At 43.8% G+C, this 18798-nt stretch overlaps 1 protein-coding gene across 2 annotated transcripts in view; it reads left to right on the top strand.

Annotated features, from left to right (window-relative positions):
• The window catches only part of TMEM65 (transmembrane protein 65), a 34587-nt gene continuing 15789 nt past the window's right edge, over nucleotides 1-18798 (top strand). The window contains exons 1-2 of one of the 2 annotated variants that reach the window (XM_065668923.1): nucleotides 1-520; nucleotides 3500-3739. In XM_065668923.1, coding sequence (XP_065524995.1) covers nucleotides 181-520; nucleotides 3500-3739 — 580 coding nt within the window. In that variant the 5' untranslated portion in view covers nucleotides 1-180. The remainder of the gene's footprint in view (nucleotides 521-3499; nucleotides 3740-18798) is intronic. The other variant, XM_065668924.1, reaches the window with a different exon arrangement.

Raw genomic sequence — 18798 nt, 5'->3', positions numbered from 1 at the left:
GGGCCATGGGCGGCGGCGGCTGAGCTGGCCCGGGCGGCACGGAGCGGAGCGGGCGGCAGCGAGGCGGTGCCTGGGCGCGGACCGCCCGGCCCGGGGAAGCAGCCGCGGCAGCGCGGCCCGGGGACTCCGCGGCGGGCGTTTCTGGCGGCCCGAGCGCCGCGCCCTTCCCTTCCCTGCCCCATGTCGGCGTGGCTCGGCCGGGCGGCGCTGCTGCTGGGGCGGCCGGGGGGCCCCGCCGCCGCCGCCGCTCCCTCCCGCTTGGGCTCGCTGCGGGGCCCGCCGCGCTGCTGCTGCCGCCGCCGCCTGGGCAGCCTGCGGGGCGGCGCCGAGGGGCTGCTCCTCCCGCGGGGGTCGTCGCCGCCGCCGGGGCGGGCGCTGGGCACCCACCCCAGGAAGGAGCCGATGGAGGCATTGAACACGGTGCAGGGGGCCCGCGACTTCATCTACAGCCTGCACTCCACCGAGCGGAGCTGCCTGCTGCGGGAGCTGCACCGCTTCGAGTCCATCGCCATCGCGCAAGGTGAGCGGCGGCGCCCGCAACCCCGGCCGGCGGCCTGAGGCCGGCACCGCCGCCTCTCCCGGGGCCATGCTGAGGTTTGGGGGGTGCCCGGGCTGGGCCAGTGCGGGACTGAGCCCCCGAAGTTTGGCTGTGGCCAGGCCGTCCGTCGCCCAAGCGAGTCCTTCGGGCGGCGGGGTGAGCGGGGCACGCCAGCGGGGCAGGGCAGCGAGCGGCGCACGCCGCTGTGCGTGTGTGTGTGAGCGGTGTACCGGGTATAAATGAGGCGCACGACCTGAAACTTACTTTCCAGAAGCATCTGCAGCTCCTTCTGAACTTAAACGGAGCCGCCGTGCCGAGCGCTGGGGGTGTTTGTCATCTCCCCGAGGAGTTTATAGGGGCGCGGGTGGCCATTTTTGGGGAAGGGATTAGGAAAGTGTGTGTCTCAGGAACCACTCTCCACACTAGTGCAGCAGTGAAGTGATCTCAGAGCTCCTAAGAGGCGCTGGGCTGCTGCTGCTCCGGGAGCTCATTCATGAGTTACCGAGAGCTGCCTGCTTGCCGGCTTTGCCTCTTAGGAGTGCTGGGTGTTACGCGGGAAGGTGTGAGTGCTGGGGGGGTTAGAGATGTGTCTGAATACAGCGCTATGCAGCGCCGATTACAGTAATTCACAGTGATTGTTTCCATCTGATCCAACCGTTCTTGCCAACTCCACACTTCTCCTACAATCAAAACCAAATCCTCTTATAATTACAGCCTCTGTGCATCTGGTTCTGATGCTTAACTGTGATTTATGGCCCCTATTGCAACAAAGATGATAGCGGGTACTTAAGAGATCAGGGTGCATTTGATCTAGGCCTCCTTGTGACTTTGATAGTAGTGTGCCCTTGGAAAGGGCATTTCTGTGCCTTGTGGCTCTTCTGTACGTGTCCGGATGGAATCTTGCGGTGGGCAGAGATCAGGACTAGGGGTCAGCCATAGGAATGCTGCTTTTGCAGAGGGAAAGAACCTTTTCCAGGTGCCTCTTGGGTTTCATTTATAGCACACTTGCATATAAACACTAGCGTTTATAGACAGTGACAGTAACTCACTTAAGTGGTTCATTTTTAGAGCAGTGCTTCTGTTTTGAAGAGCGTGAATCCTCGTGTTTGTTTTCCAGCATAGTGGGAAGTATGCTTTGAGCTGTAGGTTGACACTAACTTTTGAGTACTAACAACTAATACTCTTTCCAAATAAATCCTCCTCAGCTTCTGAGGGATTCTTGCCATGAGGTTATTGAGAGAGTTTCAGTCTTGGCAGTTGCTGTTTGGGTGAACCCGGGCTGCTTGCAGTGCTTCTGTTTATCTGGAGGATCGTGGTGGAGATCAAAATGAGACTTTAAAATGCATTTAGTGTAATGTCTCAATGTTGATACAGGGATAATTCAGCAGATGGTCCTATTTAATATCTTGTTGCTCAGTTGCTGTGAGCTATAATATGAAAGTCTGTGTAATACAGTGACTTTCTGAGGACTGAGGATTTAGAAGACAGAGTAACAAAAGCATTAGTTTGAGTTTAGAGACCTTACTGCATGAGATGTTAGTAAAGGGCAGAATTATTCAACTAGTGGAAATTGTAATTCACTTGTGCCCGAAACTGTGAGCATTAATCTCCATGGAGAGATGGTTTCAACAAAGCCTCAGCTGAGGGCTGCACAGTGGTGTAATGCATCAGACCTCAGTCCTTGGAGTCAGATTCTTCATCTGCCCATCTAGTAGCTTGATAAGATGTTTTGGAAAATAACCTTTTGCTTTAGCTAGCTCCATTCATGATGTTTTGTTTTTCCAGACTGCAGCGTGGTAACAGTTGTCAGCTTTTAACTCTAAGAAATGATGTTTCTTCATGTGTTGTGGAGAAAGGAAAATCATAACCAGGAAGGGCTTCTAGTAAGTCTGAATAAAAATTAGAGGGGAAAACAGTAATCCTAAAACTATAGCACATACCCTGTGTATGTTCCCTGATACTTTGAATAACTAAAATCACACGAACAAGAGAGGAAATGTGGCACAGAAATCATTCAGTGCTGGGAAAATAGATGCTCTTCTTTCATTAGATGCACACACCTTAGCACTGAATCCTCTTTGGTGTGCACATGTGTGAGCTGCTCTGGCCCAGGGGAAGGGAAAGGTAATGCCAGAATTCCCTAGCGGGGATGGATTGCCCATAGCTGTTCTCTGTAGGAGACTGATAATGGCAGATCAGATTTTACATGAAGAAAGGCAGTGAACATAGAGCCAGGGCTCTTGAGGAGTGTTGGATGTGTGTTGTCACTCTCAACACCAAGGAGTGCCAGAAGAAGATAAAGGGAAGAGAAGGGCTGCACTGGAAAGAGAATTATATGATTCCTGGGTTAGATGTTGATGTTATGTACTTAACATGCTTTATTATGGTTAGATAATATTTTATGTGTTTGCTTTTTGCTGCTATTGAAACGGTGACTGTGTAGGAACGATCTGCCTACGTATACAGGTTGTGAGTAGCAGATAGGGGCTGAGAATTATTTGTGCCCTGCTTTCCAAGTACTTTCTCCAATCTACTAGTGTTACTTTTGGTATTTAAACTGATGAGTTGAATCAGGATAAAATGGTTTTAGGGTTGTTTGGTTTCTCTTGATCTTCTCATTCAGTGGCAGCATGCTGTAGCTTCCAGTAGCTGATTCTTTAAATAAGGTTGCTGGTTACTTTTATGCTGATTTCCAATGAATGATCCAAATGCAACCTTCAGATTCACTTGTCTACCTGCTAAGTAAATTCCTGTGTCCTGTTTGAGTCTGGAAAATCAGTCTCTCCTCAATCATTAAATAACTATGCAGTTTTGCAACTGTATTTAAGCTTGCTTTATGCCTGTGATCTTTTCATACTTCTATATGGAAAGAGAGGTCTTAGTCCAAACCCTTCTTATCACAGTCCTTATTGGGTTAAGTTTTGACCTTCTTCCTTCACTACCTCTTCTGTGCCCTAACAGACCCCATATCAGCTAGGGGAAGCTGTCAGCAATATGGGGAGACCTGGGCACATCAAGAACCAAATGGGGCCTATTCCTCAGCCCATTCCCAGGCCTACCACGAGAAGGATGCAGTGCCATCAACTAATTGCCCTAGCGTGAAATATGACAGGACACACTATACGTGGCCTCCGCTAATGGCAGAGGCTACAGGGAAACCCATCCTTTGCTGCGGCTGCTACGCTGAAGGACGGTCCTCAGGTAGGTGAGTTGTAGCTGCTGACCTGTAAGTTAAGTGAGTCTCTGAAGCTGTTTTGAAACTTAACCCATCTGTTTGCGCTGTAGTTGTAGGTGGGGAGAGGTTTGTGAATGTCTTCCTGCCATCACCTTGTCACCTATCTTACCTGGATGTTTATGTCTGGGCTCTTAGAGCTTCCACATGCTGAGCACCAGCAGTTGGTTTCAACAGTTTAGCCTATTAATAAACACTGAGATTCTTCGGTTTGTTTTAGCACATCAGTCAGAAGGCAGAGCCCGATTTGTGAGCTTGTGATAAAGGATGGCAGTGAAGCTGGGAGCCTGACTTGTAATTAATAGATGGGCTTTGCTAGAAGCTGGGGGAAGGCTGTGAAATTGAATCTTCATGCAGTTGTTCGGATGATGTTTTGAGAACTACACTGATTTAGACTGTAAACCGTATCTTAAAATATAGTCAAAACATCACAGACCTGCTCACCTGGATTTAGTTTTCTTCCTTCATTAATGTCTTTGTTTTTTACTCCTTTCTGATCTTGGAAAGGTGAATAACATCTCACCTTTTCCCGGGAAGAGGTTTGAAACAAAGTTTTTCAGTTTCAGTGTGTGCTTCTTGTAAGCATATCAGCCACACAGATGGAGATGATATATGCGGACTTGAATGCAAATAGTTTGTATGTATTCTTTCTCATAGTTGCAGGAGTAGCTGAAGTAGCAAGTAGGCCAATTTGTTGTAAATGTAATAGTTCTGCTTCCCTGCTTGTGGAAGTCTTAATGAAAGCTTAGTTTTGTTGGCAGCAGGCAGTCAGATCCTCTTTCCTGTTGCTTGTTTCTTGCATGGAGAAAATGAAAGTGTAAAAAATCTTACTGGCAATGGAGATAATGATTTAATGCCTCTGACCTTCTGTAGCTATTTTCCATTATAAAAGAGTGGTATTAGAAAGAAGATGTAACTCCTTTCTTAAGGGGCTTGTATTCAGGTTTTCTACCTTTAGTTTTCAGCAAATGATACGAAATGATTCATGAAAGCACTTGTTAGCAGTACAGCAAGCCCAGTAGCAGGGAGGAAAAATACTAAAGGGTTTGACCTTGCTTAGGTAAGAAACGCTACTTAGTGTGCCTGCTACATCTTTATTTCTTCTGAGGGTACTGTTGTTCTTATCTGTGCTGGGTTAAAATATTCTTGAGCCCAGATGTAACCATTCTCCATTAATAATACTAACACGATAGCTATCTAGGGTCTCTAAGAAGTCTCAGGTCTTGATAGTGAGAGGATCTGTTATTTTCCTGTCTGTTGCAAAGGTGGGAAAACAATTCCTATTTCCCCATGTTTTGTTGCAAAGATGGAAAAACAATTCCTGTTTTCTCTTTCCTTGTCTACATATACATAATATTTATATACAATATATGACTTTGTGTATATATAATATATAAAAATATATTTTAATATATAATGAACATTGAACACAATTCCTTGGAAAAAAAACAAGTTGCATTTTGTATTTTTAAAGGAAGGCTTTCATGATGTGATCTCTAAATAAAAGCCTTTCTGAAGTGTACTTGCTTGTTTCTCTGCCTGTCAAGGTTGTGTGTTAACCAGCAAACACGCAAAACTCAGTAGCAATGCAGTCTCAACAGCTAGTTTTGTTGGTTTAATTCACAGGTCTTGGAAAATGCAGTTTCTAGCTAGATTCTTTTGAAGGCACCGGTTTGTCATGGTTTAGGAAATAATCTGGCCAAACTGGTGTGTTCTGATAGAAAAATGGTTGTAATTTCAGGTTACTGAATCTTTGTTCTTAAAAAAATAGTGTGTGGGTAAAGGGCACCAAACCAAGGCATTCAGTACAGTTGGTGGCAGGGGCAGGATTTCTCTGTGGGAATTTGCAAGCTTTTAGCCATTGTTAGGTGAAATCTTACTTTGGTGTCCGAAGAAACATCTCTGGTCTATGAACTGGTGTTAAATTTATGAACTCACTGGTTTACTGGAATAGTTTAGGGAGTGTTTGAACCTAGGTGCCTCTACTGCCACAGCTTTACAAGGTTAATACAGAAGACTTCAAATGTCATCAGAGACAAAGAGATTTCACTGGGGTTTTTAGACACTCCAAACAAGATCTCCTATGAAAAAGGTTCCTTTTGTTGCATGAGTCAGACACATTTTGGAGCAAACCAGATAATCTGCCATGGTGATTTAGAACCACTCATATTCTAGTACCTCCTTTCGTAAGAACTTAATCTGTGGTAACACACAAAACATGATTTGATCCTTCTGGAAGTACTCGTTGTGTTGGAAGTGTGATTTCACAGTGCAAGTGTGTGAGGTTTCTTGCGAGGACCGCCCAGCCTGCTGAGCTGGGAAAAAAGAGAGTAGCCTTGCTGGTGTGCTTTGACAGGTATGGTGGTGCCTGGTGGAGTCAGTTCTCCCTCCCTCTGTCCTCTACAGGCCCAGTGTACGCAGATGGACTGAACTGTACATGGAGAGCAGTCATCTGCCTCTCCCTTGCTGTGACCTAGGTCAGGAAATTGTTTTTAACTGCAGCATCTGATTGCTATTCTAGGAGAAGGCCTTCTGGCAGACTGCTGGCCAGCGTGTAATTCACAAGTTTGAAGTGCCCTGTCAAACTGGTAAGATGGGAAACTCTTGCCAGCCTGCCTGAGTGCAGTCCCTTTGTGTTTGTTCTTACACCTTCACAGCGTACCCCACGACTGCTGCAGAGTCAGAAATACTCGGTGGTCAAAGGAATACCATGTTTCACATGGAAACATGTTACTTCTCTTTTTGCTTCTGAAACCTTTAATTCAGTATGTTTTAATTTATGTTCCTCCCTCCCCCTCCCCCCCCCCCCCCATCATGGAGCTCTCTCTCATATGACAGCAAACTGATGCAGAAGGAAGGGTGCTACACAGGCTGATGATCACTTTGACATCTACAGATGGATCTGTTCTGTTTGCATTACACAGATGACCACCAATTGAAAAGTATTTTATTACACGGGATAAAGAATTATGAAAGACTTCTCACCTTAAATGTCAGTTAACATTAATATTAAATCCCAGCTATTGACTTGAAATTGATGCCATTTTGCTGGGATATGTGTGAGAAAAATCTTTTTTCTAGTGGCTCTGACATTATTTTTCTTCAGCCTGAGTGAAGAGAGGGAGAAATCATTAATTGTATTTGGCCACTTAGCTGTCATGTGCTTCTATATCTGGAATGCTCGATGCATAGAGCTGCTGTGGCCTCTTCAGGCCTCGATGCTTAAGAGCAGGGCTCTCTGCCTTCTGACTTGGGGTGGAGCCCAGCGAGGGGAAGCTGTATTCCCGCTGCTGACAGCTCACCCTGGTTACCTGGATGTTGTGAACAGGGATAAGGCTGTTTGATCAAGCGAACCCTGCAGCTGCTCTGATGAGGAACAGGTAGACATGGGAGTTCTACCTCCTTTTTATCCCTGGATTGGGGTAAAAGTCCTACCTTATTATGAAATCACATCCTGTCTTAAAAATATTGATGCCTGTTATCAGGAGAGGCAGAGTGCTTGGGAAGGTCTGGACACACTGCATGAGGATGCCTTAGTTAAGAGATTTAATACTTCTGAAGTCCTATCAAGGGACCACAGTATCCCCCAAGAAACCTTTCAAAAGTGGAATCCCAACAAACCAACCAAAGCAAGCACAACCACATCCCAAAACTGCAGAGCAACGAATGAACAGGACCTTGCTTGCAGTGTGTACTCTTGGGCAGTAAAAAACATCTATTTCCATTGTTCATTCCAGCAGTTACTGTGTCATGTTAGACACTCATGTCTCCTTCCTATTAAAGCTTTATCTCAGCTGGATGCATATGATTCATTTGGGCTTCCTCTTTTAAGTAACAATAAAACTGCTAATCTAGGTAGCCTGGGGCTGTTGAATATTTCATCATGTTGTCATCTTGATACACAAAGTACCTCATGGAAATGTTTATGGAAAAATTTTCATAAAATTTTAACTTTGAATAAATTTGTTAATTCTCTCTTTCTGCTTTAAGCTCTATGAAGTTTATACTGTTCATGCTAATATAGATAGTACTTTGTGCATATTAAGTATTAATAGTATATTAAATATTAGAAGTGGGATTGAGTACACCCTCAGCGAGTTTGCCAACAGCACACTGGAGGGAAGGGATGCCATCTAGAGGGACCTGGACAGGCTGGAGGGGTGGGCTGGTGTGAAACTAATGAAGATCAACAAGGCCAAGTACAATGTCCTGCACCTGGCTTGGGGCAGTCCCAAGCACAAACACAGGCTGGGGGAGACTGGATTGAGAGCAGCCCTGAGGAGAAGGACTTGGGGTGTTGACTGACAAGAAGCTCAACCTGACCTGACAGTGTGCACTTGTAGCCCAGAAACCAACCGTACCCTGGGCTGCATCAAAAGGAGCATGACCAGAAAGTTGAGGGAGGTGATCCTGCCTTTTGCTCTGCTCTTGTGAGGCCCTACCTGGAGTACGGCATCCAGCTCTGGGACCTCAGACACAAGAGGAATGTGAACTTAATGGAGGGAGTCCAGAGCAGGCCACAAAGGTGATCAGAGGGCTGGAACAGCTCTTCTATGAGAAGAGGCTGAGTGAGAAGGGCTTGTTCAGCTTGGAGAGAAGAAAGCTCTGGGGAGACGTTAGCGCAATTTCCATTGCTTAAAGGGAGCCTGCAAGAAATCTGAAGAGGGACTTTACAAGGGGACTTTACAGTATTAGGGGGGATGGTTTTAAACTGAAAGCGGGAAGATATAGATTAGATGTTAGTAAGAAGTTCTTTGCTTATGAGGGTGGTGAGACACTGGCACAGGTTGCTTAGAAAAGTTGTGGCTGCCCCATCCCTGGAAACATTCAAGGCCAGGTTGTGATGGGGCTTTGAGCAACCTGGTCTAGTGGAAGGTGTCCCAGCCCGTGAAAGGGAGGTTGGAACTAGATGAGCCTTGAAGGTCCCTTCCAGACCACTCTATGAATAAAGGGCTGAGGTTTAATGTCATAATCAAGAAAATTGGTGCTTGGTAGTAATGGTGAACCTATCCTGAAGCTGTTCTCAGAAAATGTCAAGTGTCGCTGCAGCTGTCTACTTTTGAGCTACATTCAGCAAGGTACTTTTTTTCTGAAATGCATGTTGGTTTTGCCATTGTAGTTTGGTTTTCTTCCATATTCTGAAGTTTTACTTGTTTGTGTAACTTAAAGCAGGTTCTAGTCTGAATTCTTTGCTTAAATTCAGAAACTTCACTGCATGTTTTTGCAGAGGAGAGCCTGCAAACATTCCAGTGCAATCGCTGTAAGACCTAGACCTATAAAGGCTCTTTCTGTTACTGACAGATACTCCAGTATTGATTGGAAGATTTTAAATAATGACTTATTGCTGTCTTGCTTTATAAACTCATAGCATCCAGATACCCTAAACCACTGATACCACTTGAGAAGCCAGCGAAGGAGGTAGTATCACCAGAGACGACCAGTACTCTTGGTACAGTAAAAATAAAGTGTGCTTGCTAAGACATGGCATTGCATAAGGCCAGTGGGCTGCTAGTTTTACAGACACTTTGCTTGCTTGGTTTGATGCAGTTGGCATGTATTGCTGCAAGATGTAAACAGGTTTTGTTTATTTACAGTAATATAAAGCTTTTGGTCTCAAGAATTTTAGTGATCCCCATAGTACTTAGTCTTACTGTGGCTAAAGAAGTGTTTCAAGTCCAGGTTTTGTGGAGACTGAGCTATACCGTGGTTTCTAGATAATTCTGAGCCAGAGATTTCAGACTGTGGAACAGCTTGGAAGAAGCTTAGTGTCATCTACCTTATGCCTTTTCCTAGGAAAGTGCTGTACATTTTATTACGTGGTCCAAACATAATGCAGAAATATTACTGTTATGAAACATCATTATTTAGTTTGTTGCCTCTGCCCTTCCCCAGAATTAATGCTTTAGAAAAGGTAAAGTAGAAGATACCTCCAATTAAAATTTGATGTTCAGCTTTTGCATGTGGTTTAAGCATGTGATGTGTACAAAATTGGTGTCATGCACGAAGAGCTTTTAAGTCATGATTTAAAAAATAAGAAAATCTAAACTTTGAGCCTTTGCTCTTCAACGTGTGTGTCTTGTGTCAAATAACACATTTCATATGTGTAGGAAAATCTGCTGATAACTGCCTTATCTGAGGTGTAAGGGGTGCTTTTGATTTAAGTCTTTTTAGGAAAGATGGCTTGAAATGCAACTTATACTTACAATGCAACTGAAACCTTTCACATCGATGTTTTTGAAACAGATCTCTCTGGAAGAGGCATGAATGCAATGGATCATGTTTATTCTGCGAACACAGAGGCACTGTTTCAGTGTGTATTAGAAATTAAAAGTCTACCTGTTTCTTTAAGAAAGATTATTTAAAGCTTACTCATTCAACTGAAAACTCGTAGCTTTAGTCAGCCTTATTTATTATTTAATCTAAATATGGAACTACAGAGCCATGGTATCCCTGGGAGAAAATCTTCTCTAAAAAGAAAAATAAATGGAAAAATGAGATAAGCAGATCATGCAAACAGTGCTGAAGAAAGCTGCCTTGGATCTCTCTGGTGGTGTTTATTGTTTCTACAAGAAGTGGCTCGTATTGGGCAAAGTTGAACCTGCGTGTGAGCTGTCTTGCTCTCCCTTTCCTGTTTCTTTCCCCTTAAATTAGCACAGCGTTATTTCAGAAACCTGAAAGCATACGTTCTTGTTTCTGTTTTGTTGCCGTTTATGAGATCTTCCTTTAACATAGGTAAAGCCCCTTAGAGTTTTTGGGATGTGGCTAACCCTTGCCTGAAACAAAACCCTTGCTTCCTGTGAAACATTGGGAGTGTGTGGTAAGCGAAGCCCGCAAAATACCATTTTTAACTCAGCAAAGTGCATATTCCATGCAAAATTATGGGCTATAAAATCAGGTGTTCTTCCCAGTGTTCATTTACTTCAGGTTCTTAGATATTTGTATATCAGTTATTAATAAAATATACCCCCTAGCAGCTGTAATACATGCTGATGCTTGCTATACGTCTTTTTCTGCAGCATTTGCCAGTTTCCACTTGTATGTGATGGGCTCATCATATCTGTTGCTTTTTGAAGTATTTCTTGTGGATGGAGGGGTTTTAAAGTTTAGTTTTGACAAACCGAAATGCTTCAGCTTTTAGTAAATACCAACAGGTCATTATTTTAACTTCTTTGCTCCTCTCTACATAGTAAAAAGAGTAAATAGGAACATATGTAGGACTGAAATATTACGTGCTTGGAGATACAGCATATTCTGTATCAACTCTCCTATTGCCTTAAAGCACGCATACAGAGCAGTGGCTTGTTTTATGCTCTTCTACTGCTTGTACCCAGGGATAAAACCTTTCCTTATCATGCTTGCTAAATGCTATGTAGCTTTTATGATGTCAGATAAGCATTTCCAGAATCAAAACTTGCCTTCAGTTGCCTTCACTTGCCGCAGTTCGGCAGTGATCCTGGTGAAAGGCTCCTGCATGACTGGGGGAATGATGAAGCCTTGGAAAATCTTTTTAATTTCAAAAAGAATAGAAACATTTGAGAGAAAAAGGCTTCAGGTAGGGTTAGGGTTTGCGATATGATAGGTGATTCTTGTCCATGCCACAGACAGAGGTCTGCCTGCTCTGGGGTGTGTTGATGTGTGGAAAGTTGTATTGCCACGAAGCTCTAGTGTTTTCTCCAGGTCAGAAAGCTTACTGTGAACCAACAGGAAATTGTGGCATTTTGAGCTGCTGCATTTCACTTTTAGACATCATCAATTTCTAGTTACTGGACTGTTGAAGTAACTTTTTTCTTGTGACTTTCAATTTTTTGCTCAATAGCTTTGGACTCAGCGGTGATCCATCTCTTCCTGCTGGCCAGCTCACTGTAACATCTTACAGCAGGACTGTGAATCACCAGTCTCCATTGGGATGTTATCCCATCTTTCACAGCAGTCTGAATGGGAAGAAATTGTATTTCGTTTGCTTTCTTGGGATTCGTTGAACACTGGAGAGAAATGTGCATGAAGCAGATTGCTTTATCCAAAGATACCAAAAGATCGTATCTTTTAAATACCGTCAGCTTGTATTTTCAGATTGCAAATAGCCTTTCAACCCAGCTGTTTCTTTGCTTCATTAGTCCTGGCAATGGGCTGATTTTTACAAAGCACAAGCGAGGATGTGATGTTACAAATGTAAAATGAACTGGTTTGTTCAGGATGAGGAGATATAAGAATTGCCAGCTGGATCCACAGCCATCTTGCCTAGTAAAGATTTTTGCCGGAGAGAAGAGATGGAAGATGCTTGAACCCCTTCCCAGTTTTCCTATTGCCTATTTATATTATTTCATACAGCAAAGTAAATAAAGTAAGTAGCTGTAAAACTGGCAGTGCTGCTATAAATAATCAGTGTGGTGACCTTTTGTCTTGAAAGTATCAGGCAGACTCCCTTTGATTCTGTGTGCCTCTCCCTGAGCAGAAGGAACATGACAAAGGTGCGTTTGTGCTTCTGACTGGTTCCAGTGTGAAATACATACGGCTTGGGGTTTACTCATTTATTGAGTCTGGTTTGTCAGCCAGAAAAAAGCCTTAGGTTTTGTAATGTTTTCACTGTTGGTTTGCTTCTCTGGGTTGGATGCTAGGAACTTATTGTCTCAGCCTTATTTCCATGCTTGTATCAGTTTTCGCAGTAGTGTGGCTGAGTTTTAATGTTATTTATGGCTTTGTGTTAAAACCTCAGTTTAAAAAAAAGCTCACTTTTCCTTCCATGGCCAGGGAAGAATAATTACTCAGATGGCTTCCCTGCTGTGGGTATGAGCATGCACAGACGAGCTGTGGACAAGCTGATGTGTGGGAGATGTCGTATGGGTGTGGATTTGCTGTTGGTTTCACTGGAGTTGTTGCAAAGGGAGTGTCCAATTCTTCACCCATCCCAAAACCTCTGGGTGTGAGAGCCCCTTTTTCCACTTTCCATACTAGCGCTTCAGCTCTTCCCTGGGCCTGGCTGAGCAAGTGCTGGAATAAAGGAAGAGTGCCAGACAGGTGATCAGGAAGGAATTTAGGAATGGGAGGAAAAGGATGAAATCACTTCTTGCAGCAGCAACATGACTTTCGCTCACTTCAGGGTGCGGTTTTGTGTTTGACCTAACATTGTCTTCCCTGCTTTCTCACGGGAAGTGCCCTGAGGGTTCTTGTGCCTCAGGTGGGAGTCTGTTCTGGGATTTGTGCCGCTAACAGCACATACAGTGACTTACACCAGTGAACAGCAAGTCTCCCAGGTTCCTTTTTTTAGCATTGTCAAGTACGTGCGGTTATGTCTGCTCTAGTGGAAGGTGTCTCTGCCCATGGCAGGGGGGTTGGAACTACGTGATCTTTAAGGTCCTTTCTAACCCAAACCATTCTGTGATTCTATATTTGGGAGCATTTTTGACGTCAAAATTCATCTTATGTGACTAGGTAGAGACCTGTCTCCTCCCTTTCTCTGGCTCTCTATCCAGGATTATTCCTCCTGGGATCAGTGGCTCCCCCCTGAACCACATAGTACTTTGCTTCAGCACTGCGGAAAGCATCCTCAGCCTGAATATGCCCCCTTCCTTGCTGCTGGAGAAGAGGCTGTGTAAACATTGCTCAGATTTTGGAGTAGCAGATGAGAATGAGGGAGGGGAAGGACGATGGAGGCACACTGAGATCACACAGCATGGAAAAAATGTAGGAATGCAGATTTCGTTAAGGTCTCCCGTAAACACTAATGTTACAGGTATGTCACCGACGTAGGCACTACAGTAGTGCCACAACATACTTTCACTGCCAAGGGGAAGGGTGTTAAATAGAGTCCATATTTCCCCCATGTAGAAAACGAGACAGGCTTCTGTGTGCAGAAAACCTTGGATTTAGCTGTGGGTTTGTGTCTGTAATTTACTAATTCTCAAGTTGCTTAGCAGAAGTGGAGGTGGAGACTGTGATTTCACACTCATGGGAGCCTGCTGTGTGCTCACAGGGAAATTGTGATGGAAGAACAGGTAAAAACAACTGGCAGTGGGAAAGGGGAAACGTGCAGAGTTGAAAAACAAAGACCATGCTAAGTGGTGGAACGCTGGATTTCGTGAACTGCCATTGGGTAGTTTTCTGGGAGGGTTAAGAAACACAGGACTTAAATAAGCAGACCGGATTTGTAGTGCTTCGTGGAGCAGAGGTCCGGAAGCAGATTTAGAGGGAGTGTGTGCACAGCTGTGACTTGCAGTGGGCTGGAGCCTGTGTTAGTGCTGTAGTTGGAAGCTGCAGAGATGCACTGAGCTGGTTAAACCTCCTGAGACAGGGCTCGTGCTCATGAAAGGCTGCAGAAATACAGGCTGGGAGAAAAAATTTCCTTCTTTGTCTTGAAGAATAAAGGCAGTTGAAAGAATGAAAAGTGAACTTGGTCAGAACCTTTCACTTGTAGGAAGAGTCGAACATGGTAGTTTTGTTGTCATGTGCTTCTCCTTATTTATAGGGTTTGATTTACAAAATTATCAATCTTAGTAATTTCAGATCATTTCCAGGAACAGGTTTTTTAGGAGAGCTTAAAATTCTTGTGCAGAATAAATTGAGAAATAATACAGCTGCATAACAACCCAGCATATAGTCTATATTCTTATAAAATAAAAGCCAAAAGAAATCATTTTTTAGGTAAAGTTCCGTGTGAAGTGTGTTTTTATCTGGTTTTACATTTTACATTATACAACATCGATTCCTTCAGCTGTTTGCCAGAGATAGCTGACATTGCAGCTTGGCTTTGACCATGCAGACTCACGTGTTGAAGTCTGACTTGTTTCACAAATGCAGCCAGAAGCTGCGCCAAGTTACATGGGGAAGGGAAGAAGGAAGGAACCCACGTGAAGAATCTACTGTGCTACCTCTGGCAGTAGGTTAAGAGTTAAGAATAGCTTAATTGCTGCTGTGTTCTGTATTCATTAAACATTAATATAGAGAGGTGCAAATTATCTGAGTGTAATATGTGGACAGAACTTACATTGTCAGTGGTTTCTTACAGTGTGCCTTTTGCTGACGGCTATGAATAGTTTCTTAAGGACTGCAGGGAAGCTCATACTTTTGTCTTTATTGCTCCAATGCAGTGAAAAATCAGGAGTGTAATTACACTTAATGCGCCTGTGCAAAAAAATAATGTTTGAACATCATTCAGTTTATGTGTTCTCTCTGTCTCACTCACTCTGAGGAGCTGTCTTAATTCAGAGACAGATGAAAAGCAATAAACTCTATGTGCATTTAAAGTTATTTCAGAGAGAAGATTATTTCTGCTGTCTTACTCACTTTCAAGGTTGTCTTCAGGCAGGGAATGAAACTTTCTGCTTAAGAAAAGGCTGGTACTTAACTGGTATGTGATTTAATATCAGATGGCCTTTGGCTTTCTGTAAAAACCATAGTATAGTTCTTTTAAAGGGGAAAACCCAAATTCAGTTGCCCTCCTGGTGTAACTGCACTTCTGTAGCTGCCTGCAGGTGATGTCAGGTATTGGAAAGGGTGTTGCTGCCTGGCTGAGTACAGGTGCTGCTGGTAGCAGGGACTGTGGGAAGCCCTGCTGTTGCTGGTTTTGGATTTGCTCTTACAGTAAGCATCTCTTCTGATGTTAGCCAGATCACTTTTTATCATTACAAGACCCTTGGGTCCTGCAAAAGGCAAAATCTCACGTTCTGTGCCCAGGAATGGCAGTATAAAGAGCAAGCATGATGAGAAAAGCCAGTGAGCGTAGTGTAGACCTGGTCCACTACATCTGCTAGGAGGCATAAGCACCTGCCCCCATGTTATTAATACACTCAGAGCTGTGCTAGGGCAGGGGAGGAAGGAGGGGTGACCTCATCAATGTTTACAAATATGTGAAGGGTAGGTGTCAGGATGATGGAGCTAGGCTTTTTTCAGTGATATCCAGTGATAGGACAAGGGGCAATGGGTGTAAACTGGAACATAGGAAGTTCCATGTTAACATCAGGAAGAACTTCTTTACTGTAAGAGTGACAGAGCACTGGAACAGGTTGCCCAGGGGGGTTGTGGAGTCTCCTACACTGGAGATATTCAAGGCCCGCCTGGACAAGTTCCTGTGTGATGTACTGTAGGTTACCCTGCTCTTGCAGGGGGGTTGGACTAGATGATCTTTTTAGGTCCCTTCCAACCCTTGGGATTCTGTGATTCTGTGATTCTGTGAGTGTCCTGGTTCCCCCAGTAGCTGCGCAGGCTGTTGTTAGTAACCTTCATTCTGCTCCAGCAGGGTCTGCTGCTGGCTGCAAGCACAGGATCATGTGCCTGGGCTTTCAAGACTCTGCTGTTCCCTATTCTTCACAAATTACCTTTTCTCCCCCCTTTTTCTGTGTGGAAACAGTGTAGTTCTGGGCAGGTAGGAGAAGGGCGCTGGGGAGAGGGAGGGTAGGAATAAACTAACTCATCTCTTTCCACTTACTTAGATTTCTTTTTGAAAACAGGGCCTGGGGGGGAACATCATTAAACAAAGGATGTTATAATTGTGTATAGAACGCTCTACATATTTCATGAGCACTCGTACATAGGCATCAGTGATGCCTAACGCAGCTGTATTTAAAGGCGATGAAAGACCTCTTCTAGATCAGATCTCTTTGGTAGTGCACAAAGCTCTGATAGTTCATGTTAACAAATCTTTTGTGGCTTCCCACAGAATTGCTTTGCTTATTCTCTTACATTAATGAACCTGTTGTGGAGGACAGCCAAAACCCCGATCTGACACCCTGACAATACGTAGCTACTAAGGTTTTACTTGTTTCTAGTTCCATCACTGTTGCTGAGCTGCTTCTCTGCTCAGCTGCAAGCGGGAGAAGTGATTGATAGATACTTACTTTGACCCAGAGACGCCTGAGAAAAATCAGTGCTGACAGAGAAATGCCAACACCTCATCTTACTGAAACACAGTTAGACGAGTATATTTGGATGAGACTAATTCCATTCTAATATTGATCTGAAGTACTTACCCCCTCTTTTTCCACAGCTAGTGGAAAGGGTGTTGTTAATCCTAGGGGAAGACTTGTTCATCTGGAGACAGAGTTGCAGTGCCATTGGGAAGTGTCACTCCTGTAGTTCCTGGGAACTCATTGCAGTCACCAAGGAGAGGGTGAGGAGGGGAAGAAGAGCCAGCCTCCATTTGAGATGATGGGCATTTGTTTTTTTGAGGCACAGGCTTATGACTCTGTGGAGGGCTCGCTCCAGTGTGGGAGTTGCTGCAGCCAGTTTATTTCTTGGCAACACTCAAGTACCTTCTTATTTTTTTATTATGTTAAATAGTGTATAACCATTTGCTTCTGAAATGCACAGATAAGAATACCATGTTATTTTTCCTCTTCTCTCTCCTATTATTGTTACTGTGCTTCTGGCATTTTTATTCAAACACTTTGGCTGTTTTTCCCTAACATTTTCCATTTCTCGCTGAAGAAGACAGCTCAGACGCTGTGTTTCTGTCTTTACCTTGCATTTTTATTACAAACCGCAAGTCTTTTCTGCATTGGCATCATTTTAGCTGATTAACCCCTCGAATCTTGAGTCAAGCATCTTATTTCTAATTCTTTTCAGCTGCATTTTTGAGACCTTGATAGGCAAACTACTGCAAATGCTATTTTGGTGTGAACCTGCTTAAATGGAAATGAAAGGCTGACCTTTAAGTTTATAAAGTACTGATAGAGAACTGGACTGGATCAGGGAGGGAGGGGAACCCAACCTGTTAATGGTGAAAGCAGTGATTTGGGTCTCTGGATACTTGTTTGCATTTTATATTTTCTCCTAGATTCTTCATCAGGGTTTTCACCTGGGGTCTTTGTCTTTTGTTAAACTTGTTTAAAAGGATATGAATGGTGCATCATGTTTTTGGAAAGGATAATAGGATAAATGCATCATATACTCATAATATTTGAACATCCAATAAGGACTGCAGATAAATTTGACATGAAGTTCTATGTTATTTAAACGTGCATGTGGTGAGTTACAATGTACATTTCTGTTGCTAAAAGCATCCATTCTATGGAGTAACTGCTGACCACTGGATGAGGTGATGCAGAGTAGCTGTATTGCCAATCACAGGTTTGTTTATTTCCTTTGGAAGCAGGCTGGCTGCATCCAGTGTAGGTGGCATTTAGCCCTGGAACTCTCAGGGGCCCATACCTCCCCCAGCTGCTCGGAGGGGGTCGCAGGAATAAACTGTGCCCAAAATCACTCCCAGGTTTTGTTCTCAAGGGAATTGTTTGGCCGATGCCAGGGAGCAAACAGCAGTCCTGCAAAGCTTGTTCAATGCTTGGTCCAGTAGATACAACAGTAGTTTCAAATAAAGAGGAGGATCTCTTATGCTACTTCAGGGTTGTTCAGGGGTGGAGATGGAACGTGCAATCACTATGTGATTTCTCACAGTGTTACACAGCGTATTACAAAAATGTTTAATGTCCTATTTATTTTATGCAGAATATTTGTTTGGACATAATTATAGCTGAGAAATTATTATATCATGCCCATGGCAGGGGGATTGGAACTGAATGACCTTAAGGTCCTTTCCAACCCTAATCATTCTGTGATTCTGTGTCCTCTGTCTATTCATCTCTTACTAGTGCTTTGCTCAGCTTTCTCATGTGCATGTGACTGAACAGGCCAACAGCCAAGTTTATATTTAGCACTGCACGAGTCAGCATCCTTTCATGCCTTAATCACTGTAGTAACAGGAAACCATTTGGGAGTTATAACAAATGATGCGGAATTTTTTCTTTGTTGTCAACCCGTGGATTGGTTTTTCCCATCAGAATCTTAAGGGAATCCAGTTGAAGATCAATGGACATGGTTTTTCAAATTTGTGTTTTGCTGTAAGTGCTGAGATTTTGGCAGTGTTTGTTAAAACATTGACAAAAACAAAGGAGGAACAAAGGACAGTTGGGATGTGAATATGAGCTTATTCCATGAATTGAACTTGTGCATCATGGTCACAGTTTACTCTTAAGGATCTACCTGTAGATACTGAATGAAGCAGTATAACGCACATCTCATTTCTAGGGTTCAATCCAGA

The sequence above is a fragment of the Lathamus discolor genome, chromosome 2 (genome assembly GCF_037157495.1).
Source record: "Lathamus discolor isolate bLatDis1 chromosome 2, bLatDis1.hap1, whole genome shotgun sequence".
NCBI classification, from domain to species: Eukaryota; Metazoa; Chordata; class Aves; order Psittaciformes; family Psittacidae; genus Lathamus; species Lathamus discolor.
The sequence above is the reverse complement of the archived record's forward strand: the minus strand, read 5'-3'. Positions and strand labels throughout refer to the sequence as shown.